Source organism: Microtus pennsylvanicus, chromosome 8 (assembly GCF_037038515.1).
Source record: "Microtus pennsylvanicus isolate mMicPen1 chromosome 8, mMicPen1.hap1, whole genome shotgun sequence".
Lineage (NCBI taxonomy): Eukaryota > Metazoa > Chordata > Mammalia > Rodentia > Cricetidae > Microtus > Microtus pennsylvanicus.
Genome location: NC_134586.1, coordinates 75,565,968 through 75,586,849, shown reverse-complemented (window position 1 = coordinate 75,586,849; position 20,882 = coordinate 75,565,968). Strand labels below are relative to the sequence as shown.

General features: G+C 37.4%; 2 gene segments (V, D, J or C); both read right to left on the bottom strand.

The window, feature by feature from the left end:
* Positions 1 to 282: 282 nt before the first annotated feature.
* LOC142856442 (immunoglobulin kappa variable 4-1-like) lies at positions 283 to 1,033 on the bottom strand. The segment is given in 2 exon segments: positions 283 to 710; positions 927 to 1,033. Coding segments are annotated over 2 exon segments (480 nt in total).
* A 13,929-nt stretch (positions 1,034 to 14,962) lies between these two features.
* Positions 14,963 to 15,690, bottom strand: LOC142856440 (immunoglobulin kappa variable 4-1-like). The segment is given in 2 exon segments: positions 14,963 to 15,414; positions 15,617 to 15,690. Coding segments are annotated over 2 exon segments (486 nt in total).
* Between the last annotated feature and the right edge of the window lie 5,192 nt (positions 15,691 to 20,882).

Below are 20,882 nucleotides of genomic sequence, written 5' to 3'. Positions count from 1 at the left end.
GAAACAGGCTTTCCTGCAGCTTCTGAAACAAAATACAGTTTGTCATCGTCATCATTTCATTCCAAAGAGTGTTATGATAGATGCCAGAACTCCAGAACTATATAAAGAAAAATACTTCATAATCAAGCAACAGAGGTTATGGCATTGTGTTACAAAGAAAGAGAGAGATAATACTGAGTTTTCTGCTGCATTTGCACATACAGGCTTTTCATACCAAATGAAATGACAGACATTGAATCCACTATATCTTCCTCAGCTCTGGCTACATTTTGATCAGAGTTTCAGGCTCACTGGTTCTCAGGCAGAAGGGAGAAGTGTGCAGGTGCAGGACTGCATGTGGTGCAGGCAGCTGCTGAGACTCTGAGAAGTTTTTGTTGGAGGCTGAATCACTGTGGGAGGAACATAATAATCTTGCATACAGTAGTAATGTCCCAGGTCTTCAGCCTGGACACTGCTGATGGTTAGAGTGAAATCTTTCTCAGATCCACTGCCTATGAAGCGATCAGGGACCCCTGTGTACCGAGTGGATGCCAAGTAGATCAGTAGCTTAGGAGCCTGCCCTGGTTTCTGTTGGTACCAGATCAAGTAGTTCTTCTGATCTTTACTGTACAAAAGACTCTGACTAGATTTGCAATTGATGGAGACCTTCTCTCCTACTGACACAGCCAGGGAGGATGGAGACTGGGTCATCACAACATCAGCACATGCACCTGCAATAAGGAATACAAAATGAAGATTCATAATATGCAAGCACAGAATATAATAACAGTTGAAATTTGTTATTTAATAACCTTCCAATGTCACCTGTTACTATATGTATATCTTACACTATTCTGTAACAAATATTATGTCCTAGCACACATTGTAAATTTCTTATATACAAAGAAGTGACTCTAAAAGAATTATAACACTTTTAAATTTCTCACCAGACACCCAGAGCAGCAGGGACATGAGGACATGTGTCTGTAAGTCCATCTTGCTTCCCCCGCCCATCTGATGCAGCTCAGTTCACACTGTAAAAGTCAGGTTTATAAATTCTGAGCAGCTGGGCTAGCCTAGAGGGGCCCATGCAAAGCAGTCAGCAAATATCTAAGGGCAGCAAGTGTGAGGCTGGTGAGAATCAACAGACAAACATAACACCACAGGCAGTATGAATGATCACTGAAAGACATCAGCTTATAGTTCTCCAACAGAATCTATTCGGTACTCTAATAACAATTTTGTGTTAAAATACAAGACATATTTAACTGTTTTGTTTTGGCAGAAATGTTAAGAAAGCTATCTCAGGTTAACAGTATTAGGATAATGGTAAAATATATTGAAAAATTCATGACAGCAAAAGTAACTTAGAGTAAGAAAATATGTAGTAAAGAATGGAAGGATGGAGTGAAGAAGAGAGGAAAAGTATGCAAGAGAGAATTGAGACTAATTGTGTCTGCTATCTCTCATGTGTGATGTCACTCATGCTGAGTGAACATTGAGCTACAGTTTCCAGATTGAAAAATAAACAGAAATATTGAGCAACCTAGAATTCACTCTGAAGAAATCCTGTGGAACATTAATTTAAGATTGACATGAGAGAAGCATTAACCACAAAGCAAAAGTAAACCCAGCAGGAACAAAGAAGTATTTCAGTTATGACATTAGAATTCTGAAACAGGACTCTAAATTTTGGAAAATGGAAAGGGAAACACAATGAATGGGATTTCTTCAATTAGTTATGTCTGTAAAGCAACACTGCCAAGAAAGGTTATTTCAGAAATGCATATTCTAGAATAGTCTAAAAATCCGCCATATTGAAAGTGGGTGAAAATAGTCCTGTTGTAGTAATGAACATGTTAAAACCTCTCCAGAAGATATTGTGGTCATCCTATATCAAGGAATAATTTTATTGACACCAATAGACCCCAACACTAGAGATTTCTGTCATTCTAAGAACAAAATTATTTGAGTATGAATGAAAATCAGAAGTAATAACAGAAATCCCAGAACCTGCCATGACTTCAGGTTGGCAAACTCTTAAAGCATATATAAGAAGGAAATATATATACAGTACTATATATAAAGTATTAGAAACAGAAAAAAATAAACGAAATATTATGACAAGAAGTTGAGATTCATCTGTAATCCCAGGACTGAAGAGACATAAGTAGGAGGATTATGCCTTTGAGGCCATCATGGAGCACAAGATGTAGCCCAGTCTAATCCATCCATGGAGACAATATTTCAAAAATGTGTGTGATTAATCAAGTGGTTACAAGGCAGCTCATATCATTTCATATCCAGGTCAACATAGTTATCTGTTGTTAAGGTTTTAGCATTAAGAAAAAAATATTATTGAAAACTAAATAACCATTTAAGTAACATGATTTTCCCTTTTAATTTGCATTAATTATATAATTTCATACATCATCTTTTCATGTACAAAATGTTAAATTACTTCTGATAAGCATATTCATATCTCCTCTGTTTGACTGCTAACATACCACCATAAGAGAAAAACAGGTAGTATGTGGAATAAAGAAGTTCCCAATTTTAAAGTCAATAATATGACAGATGAGTAACTGTCCCAATCAATGTCTAATAAGTTGTGCTGTGTTCTGGATCTTTGATAAACTTTGCATTTTGCTTTGTTACAGCTGCAGTGAGTTTATATTGTGTTTGAAATCCTTTACTGCTGCTCATTCACATTGGACCCATGGAGACAGGGGCCTTACAAACACAAGGGCTCTCACAGTTAAACATGTATTTTCGTAGTACATAAGGGGAGAAAATGGAGACTACAAGGACAAAATGTCCATGTTCTTTAATGTGTGATAGAGAAAAACCAACAGTCCTTAATTAGTGCATTTTCCACAAATCATGTCTTCATCCTGGTGCACTGAATTCCCTTAGGCTGTGATTAAACTTAAAGTAACTGCAAACATACTGGCTGAAAACAACACGGATTAATTTATTCTAATGTTTGATCCGGGAAATCTGATGCTGACGACTTTGAGCTCATTGGCAAAGGACCATCTTCTATGGATTCAACTATGAATGAAAGCCCAGGGAAGTCACATTATATCTGAAACTCATCAAAATGATAGAAACAGCATGCAAACTCCCTATACAGTGTTATAGCCTAAAATGCAAACCTCAGTACTTAGATGGTTCAACTGCTATCACATGTTAATTTTCTTTGAAATATCATAGAAAATTGCCTAAAATTGTGTGAGAGGAAGAACAATAGACACAAAGTTACAAGTAACATCTGTGCCCCATGGGAAATAATCTCACCCAAGCAAAGCCTTAAAGGAGCTTTCAGCTCAACCATGCTCAGTATAGAAATATGGAGCAGGAAAATAAACATCACCCAATTTCTCCTAAATAAATAGATATTATTGGAGGTAAAGAAAGTTCCCAAGCATGAATAACCTGGGTTCTTCTGAAGTTGGTTAGTGACTTCTAGATGATTGTTTGTGGCTTGTAGATTCTCATGTTTGGCACTGAGATAGAAACCAAAGCAAAAACGTAAAATCTTTTCATTTTCTTATCAAAAGGAAAGGAAATCATGAAAGTGACTAAAAATGATGGAAAGACAGAAGGAGCAAGCTGTGTATAGTGCTGGAAGTACTGTAGTCTGGTACAGCCAATGGGAACTTCAGTATTGAGGTCCACAAGACAACAGAAAATTACCTTATGATTTAGCTACTCCTGTCTTATGTATATTCCTGAGAAATAGATATACTTCCACACCCGTGTTTACTGCTAAACTATTCACAATGTAAGAATTTAAATCAGCCTGGTTTCTATCAACATATAAAGGGATAATAAAAAGATGCTTAGTTGCAAAGAAATTTATTCAACTATCTTAAAAACAGAAATCACATAAATATGTTATTTTTCCCTGTGGCTGAATCTATAGTTTTGTTAATGAAAAGACTCATCATGTATGTGAATGCAATACGTATTTTTCTGTGTTTGGGGATCAAATTCAGCTAGCTTTTCCTGGTCCATGCTGATTAGTAGCTGTCTTCAAATCTTCTATGTCCTTGATGTTTTCTATATTGCATGTCCCACCAGTAACCATGAAAGATATTTGGACATGGAGGATTAAGCTTCTAATCCTGGCACATGAGTGGTTCAGTCAAGACATTTGTAGGGTCAAGCTGATCTTAGAAAATTTATTGACACAAAATTGAAATTTTTAAAAAAGGTGCATTGGTCTTTGGATGAGGTTATATTGTGTACCTAGATAAGAATGCAGCCTTGATAATACATTGACTATAACCTTGAGAGCCTGAGGCGTGTATGCAGACAGATTACAGATGTTGAGCTCATAAGTCACTTAATTTTTGATAATTTCTTGTTAAGCATTAGGAAAATAATACAGTAAAGTTTCACTATCATGAGCTAATCTGTTAACATGAAAACATCAAACATATACATTTGAATGTGTTGCTAAAAATCATTTTGTTGAGGTTTCTCACTCTATATCAGACAAATCCAAACATTCCAAAGAAGGTTCATGTACAAGTGAAATATTTTATAGGTTAAAGTGTCTGTGATCATGGTTTGTACTCTTGGACCTCCACAGTTCATGCCCCTGCAATGGGAAAACAACTAGAATATGAAAAATGACCTGGGTGTGGTGTCATGGAATTCAGCAGTGAGGGCAAAGAGACTGGTGGGTTGTAAGTAAATTGTCATTGTGTCCTAGGTAGTGATTTTCAGATCAATTCAGAATATATAGTGAGACTTGGTACCCTTTCACCTAAGAAGACAGCAAAAAGAAAAAGTAAGCAAGAAGAGAGTGTGGCCACATTGTGGAAGATAGTAAAAAGAAACTTATGAGTATTAGACAAGGCCTAAAGAAAAGCTAGTGAGACCAAGCCCATTGATGAGCTTCTATGATGGACAAAAAGATGCTGATCAAAAGCAAAACAGTAAATCAGCTTCAGGAGGCTTGTTTATAATCTACTGAAGAGGGACTTTTGTAATCTCCAGCAAAGAGAAGAGAAAGGTGACATTAGGTTGATAATGTCAACTTGTGTCTTCAAGACAACTAGCAATATTCAATATTCAAACTCTTTTTTTGAACAATTGATGAAAGCTTCCTATAAATTTTCACCCACTGAGACAGTGTGCCTTTGCTAATGGGAGCTCGTTAACTCCAGTTGGACTGGGATTGAATGAGCATGGGATTAAACTGGACCCTCTGAATGTAGTTGATAATTGGGTCAGAAATGACACCTCCTGAAATGGAAGCTTGTGTAATGCAAAGGACATGATCATTAAGAAAAAATCACAGTCAACTGAATGGGTTAATATCTTCACCAACCACACATCAGAAAAAGCACTGATCTCCAAAGTAGAGCTTATGAAATTAGACATCAAAATAGCAAATAATCCAATTAGAAAATGGGGTAGAGATCTAAATAGAAAATTTTCAGTAGAAGAATATCAAATGACAGAAAGACACTTAAGAAATTGCTCAATATTCTTGCCCATTAAATAGTTGGAAATCAAAACAATTCTGAGATACCATCTTATACCAGTCAGAATTGCTAAGATCAAAAACACCAATGATCGCTTATCGTGGAGAGGATTCAGAGTAAGAGGAACACTCCTCCATTGCAGGTTAAAGTAAAAACTTGTACAGCCCTTGGAAATCAGAATGGCTGTTTCTCAGAAAATTGGGAACTGATCTACCTTAAGACCCAGCAATACCACTCTTATGCATATAACCAAAGAATGCACTATCATATCACAAGGACATTTGCTCAACTGCTTTTATAGCAGCATTATTCATAATAGCCAGTGCCTGGAAACAACCTAGAAGATCCTCAAACAAAGATTGGACAAAGACAAACATGGTATGTACTCATAAGTGGACATTAGGTGTAAGACAATGGATAACCAGCCTATAGTCCATGACCACAGAGAAGCTAGGTAACAAGGTGACCCCTAAAAGAGATATACATTAATCTGTCTGAAAAGGCAAAATAGAGAAGATCTCCTGCAAAATTTGGGAGCATGGAGCATAGGTGAAGGGAGGGCCAAGGAGGAGGGGAGAAGGGAATGTAGGAGGAGAACATGTGGAATGGGTTGGTCAAGATGGGGGAAGGACAGAGAGGGAGAGCAAGGAAAAAGATATCTTGACTGTGGGAGCCATTAGGGGGCTAGCATGAAACCTGGCAGTAGGAAAATTCTCAGGAATCCACAAGGATAACCCCAGTTAAGACCCTAAGCAAGAGTTGAGAGATTGCCTAAACTGGCTTGCCCCTGCATTCAGATTAATGACTATTATCATTTCCTTCATCTAGCAACTGAGAGAAGCAGATGCAGAGACACACAGCTAAGTACTGGACCAAGAATCCAGACACTTTTAAAAGAGAGAAAAATGATAATATCAGTAAAGGGGTCAAGAACATAATGGGGATACTCACACAAGTAACTATCCTGAGCTAGTGGGAGCTCACTGACTCTGGACGGATAGCAGTGAAACCTGCATAGTACCAAACTAGGCCGTCCAAATATTGGTGCAATAAAAGACAGAAATGGTGGAGAAAGGAAAATAAAAAAAGACAGATAGACAATTGAGGTTAATTTTGTTCATTTCCTTCTATATAATTCCACACTCATATAGCGAACAATGAACAGTACCGCTAACACTGTACTCTAATTTCTTGACTAAAGAAAGAACAGCCCAAATTTTACTCTGTGTAAATCCTGAAGAACATTAAAATTGAGATGAGAGAATCTTAAATCTCAAGGCAAGGGTACACCCTGCAGAAACAAACAAGTATCATCTGTACAACTAAGGGAACTGAAACAAGATGATGAATTGTGGGAAATATAAGAGGGAGAAAACAAACTTAATTTCTCAAAAAGTTACTGCTGTAGACCAATACTTACCAAGAGTGTTTATTCTATGATGCATTTTCTAAGATAATTTACATCACCAGTATTGAAAGTGGCTGAAAATGGTCTTGCTGACATAGTGAACACTAAAAAAATTTCCCCAGTAGGGAACACTGTCATCATAAATCAAGCAATAATTTTATAGAGATCAACAGACCACAGCACCAGAGATTGCTGCCATATAAAAAGTATGTTTGATTAAGAATGAAAATCAGAAGCAATAACAGAAATCACAGAACATACCAGGACTTCCAGTTGGTGAACGCTGAAATAACATATAAGAAGTAAATTATTAACCTAGTATCATGTGTAAAATACAAGAAATAGAAAAAATGAATAAATAAAACATCATGGCAAGAAGTTTAGATTCACATCTTTAATCTCAGAACTAGAGATACATACACTGTGAGATTATGTATTTGAGAGTAGCCTAGGGTACAAGTTCTAGGCCACTCTAACCTGTGCATGGAGACAACTTATCAAAATATGTGTTAATAATCAAGTGCTTACAAGGCAGTTCAGGCATTTACTTTCTCAACCAAGTATATATCTGACATTAACATTTTAGCATTAAGCCAAGAATATTATTTAAAATTAAGTATACATTTAAGTAACATGCATTTCTCATTTACTTGTATTATATAATTTTATATAATTAATATTTATGTACAAAAGATTAAACTATTTCTGATAACCATATTCAGATCGCTTTGTCAACTTGTAACACCATGATAAGACAGATAATACATCATCTAGTATGTAGTCTGTTACTGCGTGGAATTTGTATAGCTGCTGCTGCTTTAGGTGTGCAAGTTAATCAATTTTTCAACTTTCACGTTGTGCTCAGTTTTTATTATTGGGTGTGTTTGCTGTATTAGTTTCTGGACTCCTTGTTCTCTCTGCTTATGCTCTATTTCCATCTGCCTATTAATCCTCTCTAAGCCCATGAAATGTTTCATCTCTGGTGTATGGGTTTCATTGACTTCTTTCAAATCTTCCAAAGAGATAAAAAAACTTCTGTAGGATTTCTTTTGAATCTTGAGAAAGGCAAAGTTTCTTATTTACCCTGAAAATCATTCACTGGACTTTGGAAATGTTTTATAAGTACCCCTTCAGTTGTGAATTTGTGATTTAGTTTGGCAACTTTGGGAGAGGAACATTCTAATGTATTTTCTCTGTGATGAGATATGTTGAGGGCGTCAATGTGTCCAGCAGTGCCATCTTTGAACGTTTTAATCGAGTTTTCAAGCTGCTCTATTGATGATTCAGATTCCATCCTCACTTTATTTCTCTATGACACAAATCGGTCTAGCTCACTTCTCATTCTACAGTTTACTCTTTGAACCTTTCAAATATGGGAACCACTAAAGGAATGTTGATGGTACAATTTGGCATTCAGGTTCCCAGGTAAAAAGTTTGCACATCCCCTATTTGGGTGCTCTTCTTTTCAGGTTTTTGGCAGAAGTTTCCTCTCAGATTCCTGGGCTCTGCCTAGACAACATCATTCTCCTCTCCTTGAAGGCCCTTGAGAGTTTTCAAAATGTCTTGTAACCCTCTCCCTTTTTCTACCAGGTTTTACTCAAGTCTTGCCAGCTTTGTTGTGGCATTTGTCTACACTATGTGAAAGTCTATATACTGAAGTTTCTGATTATCTTTGTCATTCTTCTTGTGTTCTAACTTAGCATTTTAATGTTTAAGAATATCTATTCCAGTTTTCAGTTTTTAAAAAGAGTGATATGGTGGATTTTCATTATGTTCCCAAGTCCTGTCTTGAAAAAATTTGATAGACATTTTATTTCCAATTCAACAATGTTGTTTGCTATGATTCTGTTTAAGTTGTTGTTATTCTTTTTTTTCATTTATTTATTTATTTATTTTTAATAAAAATTTCCACCTCCTCCCATTTCCCTCCCTCTCCCCCATCCCCTGCCCCTCCCTCTCCAGTCCAAAGAGCAGTTTTTATTTAATTTCATAATTTGTGTGACAAAACATACCTATTCAAGGTTTTCCAGTTCGGGGGACCAGTATAAGATTTCTATATACTACTTAGTGGTCATCAGAATTTCATTTCCATCTGGTACAAGCTTATATCTTCTGTCTCTGATTTTATTAACTTAGATATCTTTCTTTTTCTCTAGGTCTGTTTGCATGCTGTTGTTCATCTGTTTATTCAAAGAACAAACTCAATGAATACTTTTACATATTCCTATTTTAATCCCCATATCATTAATTTCTGTATTAATATTTATCACCTCCTACTATTGACAGCCTCTTGTTTGATTTGATGACTTCATTAGATATTGAGGCTCATCATTAAGTGCTTATTTGAGATCTCTGAATGTGGTCATTTACTCGAGGTCTTTCTGGTTTGTAATGTAGCCATTCAAAGCCGTAAACTTTCTTCTCAGTATCACATAGCTGCCACCCAAAGATTCAGGGAAATTGTGCTCTCATTTTTATTTGACTCTAGGTATTGGTTGTTTTTCTCCTTAACTTCTTCAATAAATCAATGGTAATTTTAGAGGCTACTGTGAAATGTCCAATTAATTATTTAGTTCTTATACTTTCTTTCTGTGATTCTAGTTTCATTTAGATTCTCTTATTTGATTTAAGACTTACATTGTGGTTTAAAATGAAATCTGTGGGTTTTTTTATAGAAGGTTGATGGGATGCTATGAAAGATATATAATATACATGTATACATAAAGATAGATAAATAGACAGATAGATAGAAAGATTAGATAGATAGATAGATAGATAGATAGATAGATAGATAGATAGATAGATAGATAGATTAATGGGATTTATTTTTGATGTCATGGTGGTCATTCATTTCTCCTTCAGTATAGCTTAAAATTTCCCTGGTAGTTTTTAGTTTGAATCTAAGGAAGAAAGCAGTGTGCTGAAATTACCCTCTGCTATTTTATCAAAATAAATCTGAACTTCTATATCCATTCTAACTGTGGGGTCCCCTTTCTCTTTACAGTTCACTGGTCACCGGTCCAAAATGACAAAGGGGCAGAAGTATTGACCTGAAACTTTGGAATGTCTGTGAAAATGATAGAAATAGTCTTATGGGTGGTAGTTTCTGGGTGTCCTCTTTGGCTTACAGAGAGGGGGATGTAAAAGATGGGAGCAGCTGCTGACTCATCACATAATTCTCACTATACATCACAATCCTATCATAAATCACCTAGTACAAGTCTTAGTTATCATAGGTAAAAGGACAGTCCTATCAAATAGCTCTAAGCACAATACCAAATAACCATTTGGGCAACACGGGGAAATCTTTTGCAGAGATCTGTTTTAATGGTCATATTAGAGATAAATAAGGCATTTGGGACAAGAGACAGTTCCAAATAAGGTCAGGCAGAGAACAGGGTGCCTTCCACTAGGGAGGTAGTTGGGGTGGAGGGACTACTCCATTTTGCCAAGCTCACAGAGTACTGCCTGTCTATGGAGGACTGAAAGCTTCAACCAGGAGGGCCTTCCAATATCTATCCACATTTGTTATATAAAACTTGAGCCCCAAAGTTTGATGTGTATGCATTTGGAATTGTTATTAGTGAATCATTTACTTTAAAGCTGATTTTATCTGTTTGATTCAGATTTGTTCAGATTCTAATGTAACACATATCAACAGAGCTGTGCCAGTGTGGTTTTGGGCTCCTATTCCCTTGCTAGATTTGATTTCAACTTTTGATTCTCAGCACATTTGTGTTGTTACCAATTAGGTTTGTCTCCTGGGGAAAACAAACAGTTGAATATAGTTTTTAACCTAGCTCAACAATTGTGTATCATTTTTGCTGAATTGTGGTCACATATAATTATTAATAGATGCTTATTAATTTATATCCTTTTGTTGCAGTTTTTTGGTGTGTTCGATTTTTGTTTGTTTCTTTTCCTTTGCCCTTACTCCTCAAATGTATTGGAGTTTCTGACTTGCAGCGTTGGAATATTCATATGTTTTTCCTGGTAATCATTATTCATCTACTCTTTTCTTTCCACTAACATTTTGTCTGTGCTCTCATGATTGAAATGATCTTTCCTTTTTCTGTGCATAATATTTTGATAGTGTATGTGTATGAATGTATATGTGGGATTGGGTGTGTGTAACAATGAGAGACAGATATAAAAGCAGAAGGTAGAGAGAAGAAGAAAATTGTAACATGAAGGACCAGGCCTGCTTGTTTGTTTTTGTTTTTTGTTCTCCTACCAGGGCCCCTCAACTGTTTAGCCCCCCAAAAAAATCACACATAGGTCTCCATAAATTATGAAGCTGATTGGCCCATTAGCTCTAGACTCTCACTGGCTAACTCTTACATCTTGATTAACCCAATTTTCTGATCCTTATTAGCCATGTGGCTCACTACCTTTTTCAGTGAGTCAGATCACACCCTGCTCTTTTGGTGATCTGGGCAGGAGTGGGAGGAATCAACTTCCTCCTTCCCAGAATTCTTCTGTTCTCATTACATCATTTCTACTTCCTGGCTGGTTTTCCTGCCTATATTTCCTGCCTGGTCAATCAGCATTTATTTAAAACATGATTAACAGAATACAAACAATTCTCTCACACCAGAAAAAAAACAGCAGGAAAGGTAAGGAGAAATGGCAAAGATTAGCATATATAGTCAAATATATGATATACTGGAAAAAATTGTTTTTAAGAAAATTGTTTATAATGAATTTAGATTAATGCATGGATCTAATATACATGGGATGTAGAAAAAGACAAGAACTTCTGAGTAAATTTGGATCATGGGAAACTTGGGGGAGGGTTGAAGGGTAGAGGAGAGGCAGGGAGGGGAGCAGAGAAAAATGTAGAGATCAAGAAAAATCAATTTAAAAAGATTTTATTGGTCAGCATAGTGGTTCACATTCCAAAGACACTTGACACCAATCCTGATGTCCAACCTGTTTTATCCCCAGAACTCGAATGAAAAAAATGACAAACAAGTCCAAGTTGTTCTCTAAACTTCACAACTAGGCCATGTCATGTCCACCTAGAAATATGCACACTTGAACACAACACACAAATGCACACTCACATTGACACAGAAAAACTTAATCAACTAAAATGTAGTAAAAAAGGAACAGAAAAAAAGAAGAAATAGACACCAGTAAGGAAGTAAGAAACTACTCTAGAATCTGGATAATTAGGAAACATATTTTCCACACAGCTTCCAAAAAAAAAAAAATACAGTTTGTCATCACTACTTCAGCCCAAAGAGTCTTATGATGGAAACCAGAACTCCTGACCTATAGAAAGATAAATTCTTCATATTCAAGTAACAGAGTTTGTGGTATTTATTACAGAAGGAAAAGAAAGACAAAACTGAGTTCTCCTTTGCATTTTCTTTTTTTTATATGCACAATTTTTATTGTTGAAAGGCAAGAAGCATAGCGTCTCAGCAATATGGTAATATATTTTGACAATGATTATTTATTGTTTGCCTGCATCTTGAAATAAAAGAAAAGGTCTATATTCTTAGGAGCCATGCCCCCACTCCTGGCCTGAATAAATCATCTTTAGAGTTCTTCAAACTATAGACATATAATAATGTTTTATTGACAGTGCCAGTCTTGGAGTTGTACTGCAGCTTCATGAGAAGCCAGCTATTTACCTGTCAGGAAGAACAATGATATGAAGACTGGTTTCATAAGTCACACGGCTAAACCATAATATTGATGGTCATCAGAATCTTGGCTTTGGAGCTGGGTCAGTCTGTCCTCTAGAAATAGTACTGGGAGAAACTTGTCTAAGCAGTGAAAACTGAACAGGTTTAGGACACCACACTGGAAACCCTCAAAATTCTTTGTATCATTCCCGGTAGATGTGGGTGGACATCTGTTGGTAGACCAGTTCTTCACAGGCTTTATGATTCAAGTAGTTCTTCCAGGACCACATGAAAATCAAGACCTACTGTCTAGTGGGTCCTGTTTACTCTGGTCATCCCTCTACCAAAAGGACCAGGAAGGACAGACAGCTAGAAATACCTCCCATTGTCTGATGTGAGCATGGACTGGTTCCCCCAGGAATTATTCTCCATGTACAGATTGCCCTTGTGAAAGCATGAATTGCTATGGTGGTAACATTATGTATTATCTTTTGAAATCTTCTTTGTAAAATGGTCCTGCTGGCCAGCCTTCCCGAGGGTGACCTCTCGGGGATCCCTACTTCCCAATCTCGCAGATGGGTCTAGTTGCCGATGATTATCCCAGCGGGGCCTGTACCGAACGCGAGTCCGGCAAGGGCCTGGAGATTGAAAAGAAGACACAGAGAGACCAGGGTCATTCAAAAGGAGATCAGCCGAATGCCACTTTATTCAGCATTGGGGGAGTCCTTATCTACCTGACTGCAGCACAAGGATCTCCACCCAGGCAGGTGGGAAATTACCATATTAACAATGGAGAGAATGCCCTACAGCTAACCACCAGGTGGGGCAGGCATAGCACAGAAACACACGGGAAGCTTAATTAGTTGATCATAAACTGTCCCCGCGAATGCACCACAGGAATAAGGGAGACCAGGGCCCTACAGGTCCCCCTTTTGTATAAATTATGACTAGGTCTGTCTTGGGTGGCATTGGACGTCAGGCAATACCCCTTACCCGTCATGGGAAAGCATCCAGGTCAAAACACATTTCCTGTCTTAGGTTGAGGCAGCCCCCCAAAAGCCTTTCCCGTCTTTGGCTCACTAGTCATCCATCACCGAGTTCAGCCAGATTTGCGCTGAAAGATTCTCTGGGGCAATAGCTAAGAGGACTTGCCATGTGGCAACATTGACCTGAGCTTGCCTTTGGCTCTGGCATCATAACCATGAAGATGATGCTCCAGCACATGTAAGCATCCCTTAAGGAGACTGTGCCTGCTCAATCCTTAATAATTCTGCCCAAATTGGAGCCTTTAAGTAAGGTCTCAGCGCTGGTGAAAATAACCCTGGTATAACTAACTAGAATAATTTTAAGAGCCAATTTGTAAATTGTACACCTCAGGGTCCGTGAATAACAGCAATAAGCTTATTACTGTAACATCTAGCAGTGGTCTTTAACCACAACCAAGAGCAAAATTAACTGCAATATTCATTTGTAAATTTAGCTCAATTTGAATGGCTACGGCATTTGCAACCTACTCTGAGAAGGTATCCTTTGTGCTAGCAGGAAGCAACTGACTGACTAATGGAAAATCCAGCAGCTTTAGCTGCTGTGGCAGCAACAGCTGTGGCTGCCCATATCATGGGATGGGTAGATGGGTAGACGGGCGAGGAACAATCCTTGGCACTCGAACCACCGCAGCCAGCTCCTCAGGAAACCCGCAGCTCTTCAGTTGACAAGCCAGAATCTCTTTGATCTCTCGGCTCTGTCCTGTCTTTAGGCTTCTGGACAGGAAAATCCACAGCACGCACCAGCCGCTCAGGTACCCATATTGGATTGTCAGCATCCTGCGGGAAAACACAAACAGCCCCTCTTCCCCACACCAGTACAGGATCTGGACCATGCCAGGTGCCTTCTGATAGATTCTTCCATTTGACATGAGGCATCCCGGAAGAATCTGGCCGCCAATGCCTGTCAGGGGCAGTATGAGATTGAGCATCAACAGTCAAAAAAAAATTTTTTTTATTTTTTTTAAATCTTTTTTCTTATTGAGAAAATGAGAAAAAAAAACAAGTTTCCACCTCCTCCCAGCCTCCCATTTCCCTCCCCCTCCTCCCACCCTTCTCCCCCTCCTCCCACCTTTCTCCCCCTCCCCCCACTTCTCTCCCCCTCCCTCTCCAGTCCAAAGAGCAGTCAGGGTTCCCTGCCCTGTGGTAAGTCCTAGGTCCTCCACCCTCCGTCCATATCTAGGAAGGTGAACATCCAAACAGGCTAGGCTCCCACAAAGCCAGCACATTACGTAGGATCAAAACCCCTTGCCATTGTCCTTGGCGTCTCATCAGCTCTCATTATTCGCCATGTTCAGAGAGTCCAGTTTTTTTGTTTTTTTTTTGCATTTTCACGTACAGGATTTTCATACCATAAGAAGAAGAGACACTGAATCTATTATATCTTGCCCAGCTCTAACAACATTTTGATCATAGTTTCAAGCTCACTGTCTCCCAGGCAGAAAGGAGAAGTGTACAGGTGCAGGGCAGCCTGTGGTGCAGGCAGCTGTTGAGGTTCTCAGAAGTTTTTGTTGGAGGCTGAAGCACTGTGGGAGGAACCTCATTAGATTGCATACAGTGATAATCTGCCGGGTCTTCAGCCTGGACACTGCTGATGGTGAGAGTGAAATCTGTCTCAGATCCACTGCCTATGAAGCGATCAGGGACCCCATTGTGCCGAGTGGATGCATAGTAGATCAGTAGTTTAGGAGCCTGCCCTGGTTTCTGCTGGTACCAGCTCAAGAAGTTTTTGTTGTAGTCACTGTCAAAAAGACTCTGACTGGACTTGCAGCTGATGGTGACTTTCTCTCCTAATGATACAGCCATGGAGGATGGAGACTGGGTCATCACAATACCTGCACAGGCACCTTTAATAAGGAACACAACATGAAGATTCATAATATGCAAACACAGAATATAGTAACAGCATTTAATAAACTTGCAGTGTCACCTTGTCAGTGTATATCTCACAAAATAATATAAGAAATATCATGGACTAGCACACACTTTAAATTTCTTATATACAAACAATTGACTCTACAAAGATTATACTGCTTTTCAATTTCTCACCAGACACCCAGAGCAGCAGGGACATGAGGACCTGTGTCTGTGACTCCATCTTGCTTCTCCTGCTTATCTGATGCAGCTCATATCACACTGTAAGAGTCTGGTTTATAAATTTTGAGCAGCTGGGCTGGCCTGGAGGGGCCATGCAAAGCAGTCAGCAAATACATAAGGAAATGTCTGAGCAGTGTGTGTGAGTGGCTAGTGACAATCAACAGACAAAAATAGCTCCATGGGCAGAATGAACGATCACTGAAAGACATCAGCTTATAGCTCTCCAACAGAAATCTAATAGGTACCCTAATAACTACTTTGTGTTAAAATCCAAGACATTTTTAACCAGTTTGCTTTTGTAGAAATGTTAGGAAAGCTATCTCAGTTTAATGGTACTAGGAAAATTGTAAAATATGTGTAAAAATTTACAAAAAAAACTTAGAGTAAGAAAACATGAGGTAAAAGAAAGAATGGGTGGAGTGAAGAAAAGAAGAAAAGTATGAGAAAGAGAATTGAGGCTAATTGGGTTTGCTATCATTCACATGTAAAGTCAATCATGATGACTGAACATTGAGCTCCAGATTCCAGACTAAAAATAAAACATAAACAAAGATCAGCCAAGAATTCATTCTGTGGAAATCATGGGGGGAAATTAAGATTGAGATGAGAGAAGCTTTCATCTCAAGGTAATGGTAAACACAGCAGGATCCAAGAAATATCCTCCATACAACATCAGGAAAATGAAACAGAACTCTGAATTTTGGAAGATAGAAAAGGAAAAAATTGAACTGGATTTCTTCAAGTAGTCATGGCTGTAGACCAACACTGTGAAGAGAGTTTATTTCAGAAATGCATATTCTAGAATAACCTAGAAGTCAGCCATATTGAAAGTAGGTGAAAATGGTCCTGTTGATATAGTGAACATGTAAAATCCTCTCCAGAAGGAGTTTAGGCCAAATTATATCAAGTGGTTATTTTATTGACACCAATAGACCAGAGCACCAGAGGATGTTACCATCCTAAGAACTAAAATGTTTCAGTATGAATGAAATTTCAGAAGCAATAAAAGAAATCACAAAACCTGCCTGGACTTCAGATTGTTGAACTCTGTCAGTATATATAAGAAGGAAATTACAAACCCAGTATTATGTGTAAAGTACAAGACACAGAAAAATAAATAAACAAAATATTATGGCAAGAAGTCAATATTCGTGTGCCACCCCCGAACGGAAGAGACATAAACAGGAGGATTATGTACTTGAGACCCGCCTAGGGCACAAGTTCTAGCCCAGTCTAATCTGTTCATGGAGAGAATCCTTCAAAAATGTGTCTTATTAATCAAGTGGTTACAAGGCAGCCCATGGCATTTGATATCCAAGACAAAGTAGTTATCTGATGTTAAGGTTTTAGCAATAAGTCAAGAATATTATTGAAAACTAAATATGCATTTAAGTAACTTGCATTTTCCTTTTACTTTGAATTAATTATATGATTTCATACATCAAGTTTTCATGTACAAAATGTTAAATTATTTCCAATAAACACATTGAGATCTCTTCTGTTTAACTGCTAACATGCCATAATAAAATAAAAACAAGGAGTATGGGGATAAGGAAGTTCCCAATTTCAAGATCAAGAATAAGACACATGAGTAAATGCCCCAATCAATGTATAATAAGTTGTGCTGTGCTCTGGATCTTTGAGAATTTTTGTACTTTGCTTTGTGACAGCTGCAGTGAGCTCGAATTGTGCTTTCAAGTCATTAACTGATGCTCATTCAGATTGGACACATGGAGACAAAGGGGTGTTTAACAGAATTTTTCAGCCAGTAGCCTTTAAGTTACCTGCCCACTTGGGCATAGCCTTTTATACAATGAATGCCAGTGTAAAGCATGTGTTCCCTCTCTCTTCCAGCTACTGGATTCCCATGCAAGCACAGGACTGTGATCTGTGATTCTACCCCTAAATAAATAACCCTTTATTATATTAAATTCTGAGCTAGTGTGGTATGTTTTTTCTTATCATCTCTATTCATCTGGTGTCCAATGTGTATGTAGGGTCAGGAATCTATGTGGAAAAAAGGGGAGAAATTGGATGGAATAATAGATTAGTGTGTGCTTATTCACACTAATAATAATAGTGAATAGTAGAGTGAATACATGTGAGCTATTAATAGGCAATTTACAATGGTATAGATTCTTGTACATTGATACAAACATAGATAATATTGAAATGTTACTTATTTTGCCTACAATATTTGTATAACTAGGCAAATTTATTTTGTCATATTGTATGCATGTATGCTTCTACCTCTGCTTAAAGCATTTTGTACATAGATACATTTTGAGGTCATTGTCCTCATTTGTTGCACAGTTGTTTAAAGATTGTTTATTATTCTAATACAAAGTCTTAGTCTTTAAGATATATGGGTATTAAGAATTATAGGTAAAGAGTTCTCCATGTTTGTCATACTTATAGTTAGGCTTTATAGGTTCTTTAGATACTTAGAGACTGTATTCTGCATAGATAGGTTGTCTTCAACCACAGAACTGTAGAATATGACATTTAAATACTTAGGGTTATGTTGCTGGGAGAAACGATTGCTCTTGGAAGCCTCAATCTGTTCCCAAGAGAATGTTGAGTACCGAAGACACTCCACTTGGAATTTGTTTTCTTCTTGGCAAAACAGGCCTTTGGGCAAGGAACTGCCCATGCATCAACTACCGACAAAATGATGTCCACACAGAACAAGTAGGATACAAGATAAAAGACTGTCAAATCCTTCCAGGACAGGGTAAGACGCCTAAACCACTGACAAGATATAATATCTTAAAATGGATAAACAGGACTGTCAAGTCTTGCCAAGACAGGTAAGATGATTTTCTCCCTGTTCTCTTCTCTTTCATTCTCTGTTCCTGAGTCTAGAGTCCCCCTACTACTTATTCTCTATAGTAAGATGATATTTTACTCTTTTGGTCCTTTGGGGGTGGGACGCCACCCAGCTCCCAAGTGAATCACACATGGAGTCTTATTCTTAGTTATAAACGTCCAGTCTTAGCTTGACTTCTTTTTACTTTCTTTTACTTAACTTATATTTTCCTGTCTACCTTTTGTCTTTGGGCTTTTCCCTTTTCCATACTTCTGTAAATCTTAATCTTACTCCGTGGATTGTTGTGTAGCTTGATGACTGATCCCTGATGTCCTCCTCCTTCTCTGACTACTTCTCCTTCCCTTCACCTAGTTTTCTCTTTCTGTATATTCTCTCTGGCTGCCAGTCTCACCTACCTTTCTCCTGCCTCTCTATTGGCCATTCAAATCTTTATTAGACAGCAAAATATCACAGCTTCACAGAGTTAAACAAATGCAGTATAAGCAAAATGATACATCTTAAAATAATACTACCAACAATTCTCTCTGCCCTCTAACCCCACCAGTCCTTCTACTGACATTCAACTTTTTATTAGGTAAGTCAGGTGCCTTAGGCAGGCAAAGCAACACATTTTTACATAATTAAACAAATGCAACATAAACAAATGTAACGTATGTTTGCCTAATTAAAGTAATCTTTTATATCAAGGGTGTTTTATATTAATAAAATTTGATTTATATGTTATGTTTATATTAAAATATATATTTGCATCATATATGTTTTTTATATATTAAATGAGATGTCTAGGTTTTATGTGATCTAAGAGCTTTTGGAAACCAATTTTAAATTTAGTTTTTCTTTTTAATTACCATGTAATAAAGAGGAACTACAAGGGTCAAAGAAAAAAAAAAGAAAGTAAAGGTGGAGTGAAGAAGAGGGGGAAATGTATGAGAGAAAGAATTGAGACTAATTGGGATCACTATCTCGAATATTTGAAGTCACTCATGCTGAGTGAACACTGGGCTCCAGGTTCCAGACTTAAAAAGGATCAGAAATATAAAGAGCAGAACAGAATTCCCTCTGTGGAAATACTGGGTAACACTAATTTAAGATTGACATGAGAGAAGTGTTCAACTCAAAGCAAAGATAAACGCAGAAAGAACAAAGAAGTATCCTCCCATCCTCCCCCCAACATCAGGAAAATGAAACAGGACTCTAAATTTGGGAAGATGGAAAGGAAGCTTGATTTCTTCAAGTAGTCATGGGTATAGATGAACAATGCCAAGAGTGTTTATTTCAGAAATGATATTCTAGAATAATCTAGAAATCAGCCATATTGAAAGTGGGGGTTAAACGGTCCTATTGACATAGTAAACATGTAAAGACATCTCCAGGAGGAGTTTCGGCCATTCTATCCCAAGTATCAATACTATTGACACCAATAGACTACAGCACCAGAGACTGTTGTCATCCAAATGAAAAAAAAATGTTTGCGTATAAATGAATATCAGAAGCAATAACAGAAATCACAGAACCTGCCTGGACTTCAGGTTGTTGAATTCTGAAAGTATATATAAGAAGTAAATTACAAACTTAGTATTATGTGTAAAGTACAAGAAACAGAAAAATAGATGAACAAAACATCATGGCAAGAAGTCGAGATTCATCTGCAGTCTCAGAAATGAAGAGATATAAGCAGGAATATTATGTGCTTGAGGCTAGCCTGGGGCACAAGTCGTAGGCAAATCTAGTCTATCCATGGAGATAATCTTTCAAAAATGTGTCTTATTAATCAGGTTGTTACTAGGCAGCTCATGACATTTGATATCCAAGACAAAGTAGTTATCTGATGTTAAACTTTTAGTATTAAATCAAGAATATAACTGAAAATTAAATATGCATTTAAGTAACATGCATTTTCCTTTTAATTTGCACTTATATAATTTCATGCATCAACTTTTTATATAAAATATATTAAATTATTTCTGATAAGCATATTTAGATCCCCTTTGTTTAACTGCTAATACTCCATCAGAAGAGAAAAACAAGCAGTTTGCAGATTAAGGAGGTTTCCAATTTCAAGGTCAAGACTATGACAGATAAGTAGCTGCCCCAGTCAATGACTGTAAGTTCTGCTGTTCTCTGTATCTTTGTTAAACTTTGTATTTTGCTTTGTGACAGCTACCACAAGCTTAAATTGTGCTTTCAAGTCATTAACTGCTGCTCATTCAGAGTGGACACATGAAGACAAGGGTCTTACAAACACAAAGACTTTTACAGTTAAACATCTGTTTTTATTGTACATAAGGGGAAAGCACGGAGACTAAAGGACAAAATGCCCATGTTCCTTTATCTGTAATAGAAAAAGCCCAACAGTCCTTAATTACTGAGTTTTTCAAAATTCAAGTT